Below are 19,133 nucleotides of genomic sequence, written 5' to 3' on the forward strand. Positions count from 1 at the left end.
GGTCCAGGCTTGAAATCCCATTAATCCAGGTTCACTCACGAACCGAGACCCATGGGGGGCTTCGGTCCCGGTTCGTGAGGCTAGGGCACCCGCCGGGCATCGTGAGACATTGGTCCCGGTTCGTCTGACCACTTTGGTCTCGGTTCTAGACATGAACCGAGACCAATGGGCCTCGCTCCTGGCACACAACCATTGGTACCGGTTTGTGGCTGGAACCGGGACCAAATGGTGTCCTTTAGTCCCAGTTCCAGCCACAAACCGGGACCAATGGTTGGCCTATATATACCCCCTGCCTGTGAGCAGAGCAGTGCACTGCTTTGTTTTTTTGGCCGACTGTGGGAGAGCTTTGTGGTGCTCTAGCTCACCTCCTATGCACATGAGGTGTTCGATGAAATGCCCGAACCACACTTAAGCTTTCTCCTCTCCAAGCTCCTTGTCCGAGCTCCATTTTCTTCAAGATTTATCTAGGTTTGGCAGTCCGTCCTGTCCCATCCCCGTCCTCACCGCCGTCGATCGCCCGCGCCCATCTCGTCGCGGGCACCACCGTGGTTAGCCTCTTCTTCTTATCTTCTTTCTAAAAGGAAAAAGTTCTTACTTGTATGATTTAGATAGATACTTGTGTAATTTTCTTACTTTTATTATTGTTTGTTATTATATAGTGCGATAGTTTTGGTATCCGCCTCCGTCGGCCCTTGTCCTGTCTATGATACGGATGTGGTATATATTATCTTTTATAACTATTTGTTTTATTTACTATTTATGACAATTATGCCGGTCAACGTGACATAGATTTTTTAATCTAGGAGGTACGTGAATAGAAAATTCAAATCGACATAGAAAGTCTTGTCGAGAAGTTAAATTTGGTTGAAAAAGAAAACAATTACTTGAAAGAAAAATTACAAAGAGTTGAAGAGGAGAAGGTAAAATTGGAGTTGAATGTTGCCGATGTCGTCGACGATCACAAGATCAAGATGGATGCAATGCGCTTGAAGATTATAAAGAATAGAAAATATGCCATTCTTACTGAGGCTTGGTATCATTATGCATTGAATCAATCGGTATCCTAGTTGCGGTTATGATTGCATTTGTTGTTGCATTTAAATTTTGTAGTTTCAATGTATGTTTTAATTAGATGCTTTAGAGAGCTATATCTTGTTCAATAATTAGAACTATGTATGAACGTTATGTATTTATTTTGGTCACTACTGTACTTTGGCTTTAATGTGGTGATGAATTTCTATTAATTTGGTCACTTCTCTATTCATGATATGCTGTAATGGTTTTTAATACACTTTATTATATAACACACGCAGATGAACCGGTAATGGATGTACGGTGACCGACGCACCTCCGAGTATATTAAGGTCCTGCATAATTTTCTCGAAGCGGCTGAGGCAAACAAGCAGAATGGTTTTATGCATTGTGCATGTACTGTCTGTGGGAATACGAAGGCTTTCACCAACTCTAAAACCCTTCACTTTCACCTGCTTGAGAAGGGTTTTATGCCACACTATAATGTTTGGACCAAGCACGGAGAAAGAGGGGTTATGATGGAAGACAAAGAAGAATAAGAGGATGATGACAACTACCCACCCCCTGAATACGGTGAGTATTACTTCTATAGTTAAGTCTCTAGATCAGCTCGTTCATTGCATGTATATATAATTATCCTCAATATATTATGCATATTGAAGATCGTTGAATGCAAAAAAAGCAGGAATCTTCGACGTTGGGTTCATTAGCCCAGATGTTGTAAATGAATGGACGGTACAAAACTCAATCAAAGAGACCGAGGAGAACTTGCTAAAGTCGTTACTTATACAACAAAACAAAAAGGAAATACTATTTTCTTACAACTTCAAGTGAGCGTTGTTGTCTTCTCTGTATACTCGGTTTCGCTTACTCGAGGTTAAGTGATGTATTTGATGAGTTATATATGCGTGCGCAGTTTCTACTTTATTCTGCCATCCATTAAGCTTGACGGGGCATTAGTAATTGTCTTAGACTCGAGACGTTAAGATCCCGAGGGTTATGCGGACATTACTACAATCCTCAAGAAGTAAGTTCAGTCAATACCGGGACCATATCGGCATGCAACTTTCGTTAATTTTCCAATATCAAGTAATCATTTTCTTTGCCTGACAGGGTTTGGAAGAAGTTCACTAAAAAGGTTCCCGGGCTAAACAAAGAGTAGCGATTTACGCACCCCAAAGTAAATAGTGCTAGCTAGTTTCGTGCATCTCTAATTGATTCAAATTTTCATCAATATATCATTATCATGCTTGCTTATCAGTTTGATTGAACTCTATTCTCGTAAAGTGCTTGTACCAGGAAGAATGGACTGTTTTATGTGCATAGTACGTATGCGAGTTCATTCGCCGGTCGACCCTTGAGCGGGGCTTCTCTGACAAACAATTTCAAGTACGTAAATAATATTCATAATTTTATTTTATATATTACCATCAATTGTGTTGAGTTTTATTCATATATATGCATGTATTGACCCCCTTCTTTAAATTAGATCTAGCAGATGCGGGATGAACTCCTACAATATGATCGCATACGAGCAATTCAAGAGGAATTGGCGGGATTCTTTCTTGACCACGTCATACCAAAAGACGGAGAATACCATGTGGATTTGTGACTGGATCTTAGGTACATGATGTTAGGGATTGTAATAGATGTTATATTGTATATATGTAGTAGCGTCGGATAGATATACGAAAACTTGTTGTTCGACCAAGCACGGAGAAAGAGATGTCATTTCTCTCTATATATGTTCAGCATGACGATCTTGTGTAATTAATGGTTTTCTTATTTTTCTTATTAGCTAGCGTCGAGTTCTCTCTATATGTATAGTAGCTAGCGTCGACCAAGCACGGAGAAAGAGATGACATTTCTCTCTGTTAGCTAGCTAACACAATATGAAACCGCTAAATTAACCCTCCAATCCCCTCCCCTTCAAAAGAAATAAAAACTCCAGCTCCTGGCAGATGCTGACGCGTGGATGCCCTCCGGTCCCGATTGGTGCGGCCAACCAGGATTACAGATACTTCTGTCTGGGCTCCCCGCAAGGGCCACGTGGAGACCTTTGTGTCCCGGTCGATAAGCGAACCGGGACTAAAGATTTTGGACTTTAGTCCCGTCTCTTTAGTCTCGGTTCTAGAACAAGGGCTAATGGGTCTGTGGAACTGGGATAAATGGGTCATTTTTTACTCGTGTGGTGAGGAGAGTACGACCGGAGAAACAGCTGCAGTTAGCACCGTACTCCAGTTTCGTCAATACATGTTGACTCTCAGTCTAACAGCAATTATGCGTGTTTGAAGTAAAAAAGTAAAGAACGAGAGAGATGAATGAAAAATGATTCATTAGTCTTTATTGATGATAGCAATGGGGTATTTATACCCGGACGGAAGTACACATGTTGCTTGGGAGTCAAGTAACTTGAAGTTACTTAAGGGCCAAGTTATTACATAGTTTCCTTGAGAGTCAAGGAAGTGCATGGTTGCTTCAGGACTAAGTAACCTATCTAAGAATTAACTTAATCCTAATCAGCTTAATTAATAAGCAACTAATCTATTCTTAACACTCCCCCTTGTACAACGCCTCTTCTTGAGTATATGCATCATCTTCATAAATTCTTTGAATATTCTTGAAAGTCTCCTCCAAAAACCCTGTGGGAAAAATATGAGGAGAATTGTGCAGACATGTTGCTAAAACTCCTTCAAACCGAGTGGGAAAAATAATAAGGAGAAAATGATGCAACATATAATGATTATTGCCTCTTGATAACTCATATGAGAAAAACCTTTGAAGAAGGAGAAAACTCATTGGTGAGTTTAGAGAACAATTGATATGTCTTGAGTACTTCCTTTAAAAACACGAATAGGGAAAATAGGAAGTATGACATATGATCTTTGATAAGATATTGCCTCATTAAAAACCATTATGAGAAACTTTTGAGAGAAAAACTCATAAGGGAAAAGAGTGCATTTGACATGCCATTGAAAACTCCTTTAAAACCCAGTGGGAAAAATATGAGGAGAAAATTATATGGCATACACAAACATTTGTGTTTATATTGTCTCCTTAAAAACCTTTTATGAGAAACCATTAGGGAAAAACTCATCAAGGGGAAAAGAGTACAATATATGCAATCTAATGATTGTTAATAGGTTATAGTTTGGGAGATTACTCCCCCTGAACTTTGCAAATATGGAGGATGTCTCATACCAATTTCATTGATATGAACATAAGATTGTGTATAATCTGTTGGATTTTCACATGATTTTGTTTGCAAATTATTTTTCACTTTTCTATAATCCATGAGGATAAGTAGTTTCCGAGCAATGTGATTTATGATATTGCTCTTCATATAACCTGTAGGTATTGAGTAACACAAGTGGAAGTATCTTGATAAATCAAGTTATGTGATTCTGATGAATCTCAACCACATGATTTTGAGTGTGGTTAATCATTCTGCCAAGCCATGCATATTGTGTAATGCTTTTAGATAAAGCAATTATGTGAGAATAATAAGTGGGAATAACCATTAAAGTCCATTTAGATGACTTCCATACGGAGGCTATTCCAACAAATTTAGTCATTGATATGGCGTCATTGGAATCAAATAAAGAGCCAATATCATCATATCGCATCATGGTCATATCTTGTATTTCCTGATGGAATTGTCCAATATTTATTGTGAGCTTAAGATATAAGATGATATTCCATATATCAAGCATGTAACTTTTGTTGGGGCTTGCACTCTGAACAAACATAGCAAATATGGTGTCAGGCCTGACATAGTTTGCAATCATATGAGTGCTTTGACATTAGTGAGATATAGAACTTCAGGTCTTTACGTGACTTCATTATCAACCCTAGGTATGTACCTTATCAAAGGTAGTATGACCATACATGTCTTATGTTGTTATGATATATCTACACTGAACTTCTCATATATGTTTTGGATATATGTAGACTGATATGTATTCTTGAGAGAATGCTCAAGTTGTAAGCTTAAGCTAAATTTGGTTGAATCCAAATTTTCCGTCTTGAGATGATTTTGTGTATGTTTATGTCTTGCAGAGACATTGATGATGAAATCATCGATATACATTGAGGTGATGTAAGGGAATCAAATTTTGGGATTCCTTTATTAACACATGAACAATCATCATCCTTTGAGTAATCCTCTGAATAAGGAACTCGTCTAGTCGGTAGTACCATATGATTGACGACTATTTCTAGTCATAGAGTGACTTAGGAAGTTTTACACAATACATGTTGCGATTTGTTTTTGGATTCGGAAATGAAGCCCTTCAGAGACTTTAATATAGATTTCCGAAATGAGTGACTCATATGAGTATGTAGTCACTGCATCCATTAACTGCATGGATAATATTATTTGTACTGCCAACGGTACTTATTATCAAAACATAGTTCCACTCATACCAAGAATGTATGTTACATCATAATCGATGTTGGGTCTCTGCGTGAACCCGTTTGCTACAAGCCTCGCTTTTTCACCACCTCATTCACTTTCTCTATGAATGAGAAGTTTTTAGTATTCCATATGGAATATACTTATGAGGAGTAGGTATTACTGTGGTAAATACCACTCTTTGATTGGCGAGTGTTATTCTTCATTACTTGCTTCCTTTTATGTGAACCAATATGAGTACAAGAGACACTCTACCATGGATTTTGGTTCAGGGCCCAAAAGGTTTTAGCAATCTTTAGAAGAAATATATGTCGACAAATGTAGACTTATGTTATATGATTCTAGAGGAATCGAAGAAATTTGTGGAAATGTATTTATTCCTTTTAACTCCTTGTGATTTCCTACAATAGTGGAGTCAAGGTGTTTCAATGTCCCGACACCAAAACATTTGTGCACATTTATGTCGGGCTTTGGATGATGACCATCCAGTGAGGTGTCTTTCAACTTGATGTTGAATTACATTTACTGGTTGAGGATTTGATTTCCTCTATTTTCGCGGAAGCATATGCGAGATTATATCTCATGATGTCAGATTTCTCCCCCTCTTGCTCTCATTTGGGAAGAAGAGTGGTTTATCACGTACCTCCATTCTTTCTCACACTTTACTGCGGGAATATAAATTTGAGTGACACCTTTGTCATCAGTAAATGTATGTGGCAGATTTGCAATGAGTTGCAAATGTGATTCTAAACTTTTTGTTCAGATTCTTTGAGTACGTGGATATAAGGACTGAATGTCAATAACATGTCTAATTTATTTCTCGGCATTCTTTGTGGTACTAATCTCCCCCTAATGCTGGAAATGTCCTTATTGCTGATGCAATCAGCATACGTGCTGTGAATAATTTTAATTGACGGATAAATTTTTATTCCTCATATAGTTCCCTAAATTTCTGTGAGAGCCCATTGATGTATGCTGGAGTGGTGATATCGGTATGTAACTGAATTATCGCAGATAGGAAATACTTTGTTGATTTCCACGTAATTACTACAAGGGGAAAGTAGTATGCTATGCAGTTGGTATGAGATCATACTTACGGTGTGTAATGCCGTATTTGTCTAGCATCGGGCTAGTAAATTACGATTCTGTAAGTTTGGTCATATTATTAATTTCACTATCTTTGATAAGATATTGAACTAAACCATTATGTGTATGTACATAAAGTATTAGGTATAATCAGACATTGCTTGTGAAATGAGTTCAACGAAGTTGTCCATTCGAATGGATTTATCCCTTGTTTAGGATAACTAGCTTTCTCTTACTTTGAGAATTTGAGCAATTAATTTAGTTATATCATTCATGGTATGTGTGACAAGAGACACACTGGAAATCATTTTATAAATGTTTCCATGAGTACCATGAAGTATCTATATAATACCACACAATGGTTGAGTAATGCACATATCTTCTGAATGTGTTCAAGGAAGAATGAGTTGGCTCATTTAGAATTGTAAGGTGAGAGTTCCTTAAAGTAATTTCCCCTATGGCACATGTGGTGCACATAAAATCTGATGATTTGGGAAATTTTGTAAGTTGTGAAGTTGTGACCAATAGAATTGTCAATAATTTTCTAATCATCCCCAAATCAGGATGGCTAAGGCTATTAAGCTTAATATTTAATTTATTAATACTTAGAAAATCATTGTGTATGCAACAATATTGAGTATGAATTGATTCATACATTCAAAATTTATTAAATATAATGTCCAATAAATAGGATATTGGACATTACACTACATGTAGTAGCACAAGTATAGGCTTATGTTATTTTGGGAATAATTAGGATATTCCATGAGGTCACCCATATTACTGCAAAATTAATTATGCAAACATATCATAGGCATAAAGGAATTGATCATTCTTTTATTACACTATATTTTTGGTTCTCCTTCTGATGAAGATTTGGAAACAATCATTTACGAGGATATTTCCTGGTTGTATGTTTGCAAATTTTCAACTATCCCAATGAACTTATTTTCCTTCTTAATAAATTTATGGTGTGGTTTGACCATATGTTTGACGGTGGTAATCATATGTATGATATTTATGTAACCACACATTTGACAAACTTGATAGTTTTCTTTGTGATCATTTGAAAATGATCAATTACCAATTAAAAAAAGTAATTATGTCATTGGTTGTCTTTAGCCTCTAGTTTACTTTGAATTCCTCATGGTTCTATTTTGTAACCATTGACTTGCATAGTATTCTCAATGCTAGCAAATATTTGAAGCACTCGTTGGGTGAATATGATGATTTTAAGAAATAACATGTTTCTTTACCATGAGAATGGTAATACCATCATAAGAGGATGGAAAGTTTATTATGGGCTTTTCAATCGATTTCAAATATGAAAAATATCTGATCATAAAATCTCAACTGAAAGTTGATTTTATAACTACCAAAATTCTAAGTTGCAATAGACTTGAGGCCTTGAAAAATTATTGGGTGATCATTCCAAATGTGCTCATGACAGCATGTTTCTCTTAAAGGAAATATTCAAGGTGAATAAATATTCGTCCATTATGTACTTAGTTTGAGAACTAAGTGAACTTGGTGACACATGAAATACATATGAATATACTTAGCTATTAAGAGAATAGCCATGACACATATTCCGAAGGTGGAGTTACAGTGGCAATAATACCACGGATGGATACAACGACTGATGTCGTAAATCATCTTACAATAAATAATGTCACCTAAAATGTACTTGCTGTATTTGGAAATGCCAGGCATGTGTTATTTGAAAATGCTAATGCATTTATTTAATTTACTTCTAGAAGTAAGTGACATCTATGAATAAATGATTTGTTTGAGAACAATCATGGCCAAGGTGATCCTTGGTGAATCCGGGTGTATCCTTCAATATAACACATGTGATTAAATTATTGCTAATGTTTGGACTACATTCTTGAGGAAGTGTGTGATTTTAGATTCACTGCCAAAACATATAGACTTGCATGCTTAACACTGGTTAGTCAATATGAAATTATAACCATGATGTCATGTGGAACTTGCGAAATGTTGAGACAATTAATCATTGCAATAAATTATGGGATCCATCTTGATGGATGGCTGACACTATAATTAGAAATAGTGACGTAGGCTCCACTTTCATCTATTTTTTCAATGTAATAGAAGATAATCATAGGTATATGCAAATATTTCTGTAGTTTCCTATTACATATTCAAGCAAAGTGTGCAAGAACAATATTTACTATGAGAGTAAGATATTTTAGTAAACAACAACAATAAATGCTTCGGAGGAGCAAATTCTAGTATGGCTGATGCCATATAGCCATATGTGTTGACCTCAATTTATATAGGATAACACTTTGAAGATAATCACCAATATGGTGTCGATCTCGGAGTAATAGAAAATATAGTCTGACTGTTGTCAGTAGATGTTTATAGTTCTATTACCTTATGTTATGCTATTTTTAAGAAAATCACTTGGAAGGTAGTCATTTGTCAGAATGACATGACGTAGACCTCACAGTAATAGTGAATAATCTGCAAAATTATGCAGTAGATGCCAGTATTATCTTATGATATCTTGAGATAGTCACATCTAATATTAATATTTCGAAGAGCACTTTGAAGGTAATCATCTCGTTAAAATGACAAGATGTAGGCCTCACACTAATGATGAATAATCTATGAATTGTGTAGTAGATGTCATCAATACCTTGTGATTCACAAATAAATGTTGCGCAAGTCATATTAAGTATGACACTTTATAACTCTTATTTTAGTTTATATCAATGTTTGGAAGAGAATTTAATTTCCATCGCAAAGTTATAATTGTTGTCCCAAACACGCATGTCTTAAATTCCGAAGGAATAAATGTACACAAAACATTCTTTTGCATTAGTATCACCGTGGTAATACATATAGATGCAATTTAATAATTTGTATTTTATGTAATATATGAAGACATGAGGCTTCAAATGATATTTCACCATGTAGATGCTACATAATTATATTTCATGCAATTTAGGAAGACATAAGAGTCTAGCCTGAGGGCTGGGTATTTTTGTTAATAATAAACTAGGAAATCCCAAACCGCAAACCTACCGAAGGGATAAGGTTTCCCCAAATGCTTATCTTCTGCGTGAGTGTGTGATGGCGTTGCATGCATGCCGATGCATGCCCGACGTTCTGTCGCAGCCAACCTTGCAGCCGTGCGCAGCCTACCGTCGTCGCGCTCACTACGTCCAGTCGTCTCCGCCGACGGCATGCGGAGAGGCCGGCCGGGGCTGGTGCCGCGGTGGTGGCCGTTGTTTCGCCTCCGGCGGAAGTGCTTGTGTGTGCCTTCGATTTGCTTATGAAGGACTATCTCTTACCGTACTACCATGTCGTAGAAACGTTGTTCTGTCGCATAGCCACCGGATCACGTTGATTGACGGCCCCATAGAAACGCATCCAGCGACGTCATCAAGGCGCCGCCACGAGCGCTAGATGGAGACGCCACATCCAGTGGTGCCACCAACGCATGCATGGAGACTTCTCACATGCGATTTCTTTCAGGTAGAGTCCATATGCTGATAACGTGTTTGAAGTAAAAAGTAAAGAACGAGAGAGATGAATGAAAAATGATTCATTAGTCTTTATTGATGATAGCAATGGGGTATTTATACCCGGGCGGAAGTACACATGTTGCTTGGGAGTCAAGTAACTTGAAGTTACTTAAGGGCCAAGTTATTACATAGTTTCCTTGAGAGTCAAGGAAGTGCATGGTTGCTTGAGGACTAAGTAACCTATCTAAGAATTAACTTAATCCTAATCAGCTTAATTAATAAGCAACTAATCTATTCTTAACAATGCGCATGATAAACAAGCAAAGATAGTTATAGTGAGACCCATTCGTCCACGCATGCATGTGTGTCCTTCAACTCGAGCTGTTACGCGCTGACTACCAATTGATCTTGACACATGAGCATGCATGATAAACGAGCTACAGCCAGTGAGACCAACTCGTTAATCAGTCTCCACGCTAACGAGCTATTATTCTGTGTGTGCATTTCTCGTATGGCGCTTCGTCTCCACGTAGTGGGTATGCACGGGCAAATGATGGGATGGATCCGATAGATCAGCGCGCGCGACTTGTGCGATCCATCGAGCATTCAATTAGGAGAGCGATGGATAACGAGAGCGCGCGCGCGACATCGTATTGGAACGTGTTGTTGTTTTCCTGGCGTGTGAACGGAGGAAGATTTCGCCGTCAACATCGGAGACCCCCGCCCAGAGTGAACTCTCCGTCTATATACAGTTACTTGCGCGCCCCAGGGCCGGCTTGTGAACACATTGAATGCTCCGGGCACCATCTGGTCCGGCCGATAGTCACACATGCGTACTAGCTACTAGTACAGCACTAACTACTACAGAAGTCTAAGCACTGCACACTGTAATCTGTATTGTGGTAAAATCCTCTCGGGTCTTGACAGTAACAACTAAACCACTCTGGCCGTGCTGGCCACAGGTCCGTCGCCCATATATCGTTGCTCTTCCAGCCCAGCGTCGGATGATGCATGTTCTTCCAGCCCAGCCTAGGTGCTCTTCCAGTTCAGCAGGAGTTTATCGTAGACACGACCATGAGCTCAGGAGGAGGGCTCCGGACAGATCTGGCCGGTAGTGAGACGATAGGGGTTCAAATGGAAGAAAAAAAATCGTCAACTTACAATTGTGGCAAAAAACACCACATGGAAAAATTGTCAGTGACAAAAAATACAGGAAAAATTGTCACTAACAAACCATCCACGTGTCAAAAGTATGGACGATGTTAGAGAGTATATAGAATGTTTGGTTGGGCTTCCTTCCAGCTTACCACGCTTTAAAACCGGCAACCCAACCAAACAGCCAACTTTCTCTGGATTTTGACCCGCAGCTGCACCTCTTTTACACGTGAGAGGAGAAGCTGGTCGCGAGCAGCTTCGACCGCGTTCCCTTGCGGTGGATCAATCCCACGCCCTCCCTACCCCTGCCACTTCACTGTAATTACAAGAAAACTATCCGTCCCATATAAACGTGCAAAGGCTTCCGTTCTTTTCTTCTCCCCACCCATTATCCCCCGCAGACAGGGGATGGAGCAACAAGGGCGACGCCAAGGTTTGCGCGGCCAGCGTTGTCCGCCGTCGAAGACCGTGAACGCCGGTGCCCGCCCACCCTCGCCTCGTTCACCGCCAGAGACCGCCTCCCACGGTTCGTCCGACAGCCCTCGCCCGTCGTCCTCGCCTCGTCCGCCCGCCCTCGCCTCGCTCGCCACAGGAGACCACCCGTCCTCACGTCGCCCGCCGCCGGAGATCGCCGCCTTCGCTTCACTCACCTCCTCCAAGTGCACGTCCCCCTCCTGGCCTTCTCAGGATCTCCACGGTCTCCCAAGGTAGCCCCCGGTTCTTCTTTTTTCTTTCCTGTGCATGAACTGTGTATGAAAAATAGATGCATATATGTTTGTGTGTGATTCTATTGGCAAAAAAATACATGCCTTCGTATGTGATTCTATAAAATGCGATGGAGGTGGGGGTGGAAGGAGGCTCCATCTCCAGATCTGCCCTCCGGAGGAAGAACAGGAGGTGGCAGTGGCTCCATCTCATAAAACGCGATGAAATCTTCTCTTTGAGCAAACCAACCCGTGGTTGGATGGTTAGGAGGACTGTGGTATCCCCTGCCCACCAGAGTTCAAGTCCCAGACTTGACGTTGGTGCTTGCATTTTCGTGGATTTATTCCAGGTCTTCCGGCGATGTGCTTTCAGTGGGAAGAGACGTTCCCGTCGACAACGAAAGCCTCAGTGGCAACTTCGTCAATCACAAGATGATGTGTCGGCTTAGTCTCTTGAATGTGCTCATAGGGGTAGGGTGTGCATGCGTGCGTTCATAGGGGTGAGTGTACGCTCGTGTATCTGAGCGACTTTGATTGTACTCTGCTAAAAAAAGAAATATTCTCTCTGATTTTTTCTCTGGAGATGTGAATTTATAGCATTGGAATTAGGATCAGAGGAGCCACGTGGGCCCCACAAACTATCAGGGCGTGCCTAGGGGGTGGGCACGCCCTGATGTGTGTTGGCCCGCTAGCAGCCCCCCTCTTGTACTTTTTCGCTCAATAATTGCTCATATATTTTAGAAATAATTCACAAAAAGTTTCATCCGATTCCGAAAACTTCATTTCTGCAAAAACAATTAACACCATGATAATTCTGCCGAAAACAACGTCAGTCTGGGTTAGTTCCATTCAAATCATGCAAATTAGAAGGCAGAATTAGAGCAAAATAGTTTGGAACAATAGATACATTTGAGACGTATTAGGGTGATCCCCTTGGCCATCAATCACAAGGCGTTGATCACCTCGTCGAAGGTTTTGCCCTTCCTAAACTGACACAAGTTTGATGTTCCACCGACCATCGTTGTCGTGACGGATCTCTTCGGTGGAGCGGGAGGGCACGTGAGGCAAGGCCTTCGACGGTGATGCAGAAGCACTTCAGCAGCTTCGCCGGCAGTTGGATGAGGAGGCTGAAGCGGCACAGATCCAGCGCCTACTCCTTTGTGAAGGTCGCCGGACAGGAGCCGGACGGCACCGGGTGTTGCCATCGAAGTTAGAGCTCGACATGGCATCGGAGGGGGAGGCCGGCTACCGAGTGGAAAGGGGGAGCGAAGAGGAGAGGAGTGGGACATGGCGGTTTGAGCGCCCGGGGCTTCGCCTTTTATAGCCAGCGGGAGGCAGGAGGCCAAGCCGGCGTCAATGCGGGTAGGCGGGCGGGAGTGACAGCGTGGCAGGCGATGCGACGACAGCGGGCAGGCGGGCGGGCGTGAAAGCGCGGCAGGCGAGGCGGAACGGTGCGGTAGGCGAGTGTGTGAGAGACTACTTACAATGGGGAGTAACATAGAGTAGTAACATGCATATGTTACTAGTCTAAGTTACTACCTTCAGAGTGGATAGTAACATAGGAGTAGTAACATTAAGCCTTTCATTTATTAGCTTATAGACTCATGTTGCCTTGATATGCTTTATGTTACTCATAGTATGAGACAACTCACAATGGAGAGTAACATATAGTATAGAGTAGTATATGTCACTGGTCTAAGTTACTATTTCCAAAGTGGATAGTAACATAGGGGTAGTAGCATTGAGCCTTTCATTTATTAGCCTATAGACTCATCTTGTCTTGGTATCCTCTATGTTACTCCTAGTATGAGTAACATGCTAAGTTACTCAATTTCTCTCTCTTCTCATTAATTAGTTGCCACATCATATTTCTTGCTTAGGTGGCATCTATGTTACTACATATGTTACTCTCATTATGGGTAGTTTGAGTAACTAGCTAAGTTACTCAATTTCTCTCTCCTGTCATTAATTAGTTGCCACATCATATTTCTTGCTTAGGTAGCATCTATGTTACTACCTATGCTTTTTTTAACCGGGTAAACCCCTTTCCATTACTTATCACAACGAAAATACAAAGTTCGACAAAAGGAAACTAACAAAGGGGCGCGAGTTCAAAGCATTTTTGGGAAACCCACCTTAGGCACTCGTCCTCGAGCAGCCTACCGCTGGGCGTAAACCCAAAAACACCTATCCACCGCAACCGAAAAAATTATAAAATCCACCAGTCACACGACAGGAAAACAAGTCTGAAACCAACATAGAACATAGCCTGATTCACTTCGGAATCGATTAATACACCCACGCAAGGGGGGAATGGCAAACTAAAACCACCCGACCACAGAAGTCACGCACCATCATCATTGAGCACCATCTGGAGCAACACAAATTCGCATCAAGTTCGTTGCATTGATCTTCAACATCTTAGCCCCTCGCTCCATAGCCTCCCGATCTTCCCCTGCCAGTAAACCTGCCCAGTATGTAAGGAGACCACAAGCCGTATATATCACATCAAAGGGGGATCTCAATTTTTTGTTCTCAAAGGTAGCCCGGTTACGACAATTCCACAATGCCCAACACACAGCAGCAAGACCACAAGTATAGAATCTAGCCCCATTAGGTAGAAACATAAAGCACCATGAATAGAATTGCCAAACATTGTTGGGACCCAAACTTGTACCAAACATGCGACCTACAGTTCTCCAAACCACCCTAGCAACTGGACAGGTAAAACAAAGGTGTTATGAGGTTTCTGTCTCCCTACAAAAAGAGCACCTAGGATTACCTCCCCATTTCCTCTTCTTCATCACATCACGAGTAAGAATAGCATCCTGGAATAATTATCACAGAAGTATCTAGATCTTAAGAGGAATTTTAGCTCTCCAGATCCATCTGTAGTCACAACCAGCCACGTTCCTTTCCAGGTATTCATATACAAACTTAGTAGAGAATTTTTTTTCCACTTCCCAGCATCGAGATAACCTGATCTGGAGCCTCAGAAAATGTCCAGCTATCAACAGTTCTATTCAACTCTTCCCATTGACAAACCAAAGAATGGTTCATCTGCCTCCTAAAGAAATCATTCTCCACCCCAGCTTTAAACTTCCTCACAGTTATATTCTGGTGATTACATATGAATAACAGATCAGCATAAGTATTCTTTAGAGGTGGGTTACCACGAATAGGATAATGCCACAATCTCCTAATGTTACTAGAGTTTAGAATCACTTCTCTGCCAGCCATGTATTGAAGCTTCACCTTCATAATGGCTTTCCAAATGGGGGAGTCTGCAAACTTGCTCGCCACCAAGGCCACATCATCTTTTTTGAAATATTTGGCATTTACTATATCTTGCCACAACCCCTCGTGGGTCTCCAACTTCCACCACCACTTGGTTAAGAGACAATTTTTTTGTTTATGAAGGTCTTTCACTCCCAGACCCCCTTTCTTTTTAGATCTACATATACGATCCCATCTCACCAAATGGTATCTTTTATTTCCCTCATGCTTGCGCCAAAAGAATTTTTCGATGCTTATCCAGCCTATATATTACCATCTTAGGAAGCAAGAACATCGACATGTAGTAATAAACAATACTGGTAAGAGAGGTATTCAACAAGATCAATCTACCCCCCCCCCCCCCGAGGATGCTGCATTACCAATCCAAGTTTCACAACATTTAAGAAACTTCTCATCCACAAAGGACCAGTCTAGGTTTCTGAGACTAGTATAGCTAACTGGAACCCCCAGATATTTCATAGGAAAGTGTCCAGTCCGGCAATTAAACAAATCAACATATCTTTTCAAAATGTCATCATCACCCCACACACAAAGGATTTCACTTTTATCAAAAATAATCTTGAGCCCACACATCAACTCAAACATATGCAGAAGGAGTTTCAACTTAACAGTTGCATCAAAGTCATGTTCAAAGCAGATGACATTATCATCTGCATATTGAAGTATCGCTACGCCCCCCTCAATCTGGTCTGGGGCAAGACCAGTGAGAAGATTTTATTTCTGAGCATTTAACACCATCTTAGAAAGCGCCTCAACCGCTAGGTTAAACAGAAAGGGAGAGAAGGGGTCTCCCTAGCCACCCCTTTATGACTTTGAAAGTATGATCCTTTCTCATTATTCAGGTTGATACAAATCGTACCATCATAAAGGATTTTTTTTCACCCAACCACACCAGGTATACCCAAAACCCCTGTTCCTATGACACTCCAGGAGGAAATCCCAGTTGATTTTATCATAAGCCTTTTCAAAATCCAATTTCAAAACTATCCCAATTTTCTTTCTGCGCTGAGTGTGGTGTAGGACCTCATGCAAAGTAAGAATGCCATCCATAATGTTCCTATGTTTAATGAAAGCATTTTGGTGTCTACTAATCAGAACATCATAGTACAAAGCAACTCTGTCATTCAAGACCTTAGTAATCAATTTGTATGGGCATCTCAATAAACAAATTGGTCTATATTGTTGAAAAAATTTAGCACCATTCAGCTTAGGAAGCAAGGGAATCACCCCATAATTCAGACGTGCCACATCCAAAGAATTATCATGAAATGCTTCAAACAGTTTCATCAAGTCAAACTTGACAAAATCCCAACAATGTTCATAAAATTCAGCTGGAATCTTGTGAGGGCCAAGTGCTTTATTACTATCCATGGAAAACAAGGCTTTCTTCACTTCTTCCTCAGTAAATACCCTAGTGAGGAGATCATTGTCCTCAACACTGATCTTTTCCACCACATACCACGTGTCAGGGTCAAGATGAAACATGTTCCCTCTAGCACGGCCAAACAACTATTTGTAATATTCAGTGGCATGTGCCAAAAGATTCGAGGTCCCCTCAATCACTACTTCCCCATTAGTGAAAGAGTGAATAATATTCTTGCTTTTCCTCCCATTAGCAACCCTATGAAAAAAGGTCGTGTTTTGAAATCCCTTAAGTAGCCAACGTTCCTTAGATTGTTGAAGCCAAAAAAGCTCTTCTTTGGCCAAAATTTCATTAAATTCAGCATATAGCAAGGTTCTCTTTTCATAAATCTCAGGGTCTAAGGGGCCAGCTTCTTCCATAATTTCAATCACCTCCAACTCTCTCTTGATATCCGCTTTCCTCTTCCTATCATGGCCAAACACATTAGACCCCACCCTTTAAAATATTTCTTCACACGCTTCAACTTAATATTAAGAATATCGATAGGATCCTCCGCCCTCACAGGTTGTTCCCAGATACTTTTAGCTTTAGGATAAAACTCTTCACTCTTTAACCAGGAAAGCTCAAACTAAACTCACTGATCACAGGAGGACCCCGCTTAACAGGATCCAAAGACAGAAGCAAAGGATTATGATCCGACACATCTTAACCAGCTTTCAAACAGAAACGAGAGGATACAAGTCCTCCCACTTGAAACTCATAAGCACCCTGTCCAGCTTCTCCAAGGTAGGATGGTTTTACTTATTAGTCCAGGTATATCTACCCCCTCCCATATGAATCTCCCTAAGGCTCAAGGAATTTATGACCATATTAAATTTGTCTGTGAACTTCGATTTGCCAGGATTCTTATTTTTTTTCATTCATCCCCCGAATGATATTGAAATCACCCCCTATAATGTAGGGAATATTCAGACTGTTGCACACACTAAGCATCTCATCTAAGAACTCATCCTTTCACTCATCGTGTGCCGCCCCATAAACCACAATCAGAGCCCACATACACTTGCTTTTTACATCAAACACATTGGCTTGAACCAGGAAATTCCCTATTGCCCAGGAAACCACTTCCACACTTTCCTTCCTAATACCACATGATATACCACCGATCTATCCAGAGACGGTAGATGGTTCCAAACAAAGTTACCAAAAGGATCCACTTTTTCAAGAATTTAGGAGGAAACTCTTTCTTCTTAGTTTCTTGAATTCCTATGAAATCAAGGGAATGATCCTTAATAATATCAGTGAAACAGGTAGCCATCCCCTTTCTACCTGCTCCCCTACAGTTCCATAAAATCCCATTCATTTAATAACTGGTGTTTTTTTCTTTTCCTTGCTGACCCTCCTAGGAAGCACAGCAGGGGCACCCTTATCTTTTTTCAAGGAAACCTCACTTTTTTTACTCCTGGTTACAGGTCTAGCTATCATAACATATATTTTTTTCTTTTTTGTTTTTCTTTCTAGACCTAACCACCATATAATCCTTCCATTGTGGGTATTCTAACGGCGTGGCAGACGAGACGAACGGCGCGGCACGCAGACATGAAGGCGGCACGCGCTGACAGTTTGGCGGCTCGTGATTATTTCGAGAGGCGTGGTGAATTCGTCGCGTGTTGACCGTGGCAAGACCCACGTCGGCAAAAAAAACACTGATTAACCGTGCCTTTGAGTGTGGCAGATGTCCATACGTCAGCTAAAAGAAAAAGAAAAAATGTATACATACACAATGCATGCAGGTGGGCGTTTACTTTTTCGAATAATGCACATCGTACCCTTCGTTATAAAAGTTACTACCGAAGCAGAAGTGTTATGTCAACCAATCTATACCACCCTTTTGTTAGGGAGGATCTACCGAAACAGAAGTGTTATGTCAATGTGAAAGCTGAAGCGAGTAAATGTGAAATGCGCTAGCTGTAACACATGTCATTCTATGAAAACGGATAATGAGAACATTGAAGATTATCTTTTTCAGTGGGAGGTAACATTGATGTTGATAGCAAAACAATTACTCATTAATCTTGAAGATCCATGCGACTCCAATCTTCGGTAGACATTATTTGTGTGCGTGAAAGTTGTGCTGTGCATGTGCTGCATCTACACTATACTCGATTTTAAAAATAAACATCTAATGTTGAATAATAAAAAAGAATGCTCTGGCCAACTCAAATAAAACTGACAAATGGACCGAAGAGAAAACCGGATACAATGCAATGCAACACCCACGCATACAAGAGCAAAATACAAGAAAAGTAACCTAAAAGCAAATCATCTCAAACGCGCGCCAAACTTGAGAAGCGAACTACGACCCTTGTCGTGTCCCTGGACAGAGCACGGGACGTCCTCACTCTCCTAGTGGCTCCCTCTCATAATTAAGAATCATCATGCATGCATATGCATGGTGTTGGATTTCATTTCATGGCAAGAGGGGTCGGCTCATATTTGGCAAAGATTCTCTCATGGGGCACTGAAATGATATGGAAAACCTATTCAACCGACAGGCCACCATGCACGCCGAAGCCTGCCCGGCC

The 19,133-nt window shown here is 40.7% G+C and overlaps 1 protein-coding gene across 1 annotated transcript in view; it reads left to right on the top strand.

Moving 5' to 3' along the window:
• Positions 1-18,676, top strand: part of LOC123450816 — a 37,871-nt gene extending 19,195 nt beyond the window's left edge. The window contains exons 3-4 of the mRNA XM_045127893.1: positions 11,586-11,891; positions 18,121-18,676. Coding sequence (XP_044983828.1) covers positions 11,586-11,891; positions 18,121-18,222 — 408 coding nt within the window. The 3' untranslated portion in view covers positions 18,223-18,676. The remainder of the gene's footprint in view (positions 1-11,585; positions 11,892-18,120) is intronic.
• Positions 18,677-19,133: the final 457 nt, after the last annotated feature.

Source organism: Hordeum vulgare, chromosome 4H (assembly GCF_904849725.1).
Source record: "Hordeum vulgare subsp. vulgare chromosome 4H, MorexV3_pseudomolecules_assembly, whole genome shotgun sequence".
NCBI classification, from domain to species: Eukaryota; Viridiplantae; Streptophyta; class Magnoliopsida; order Poales; family Poaceae; genus Hordeum; species Hordeum vulgare.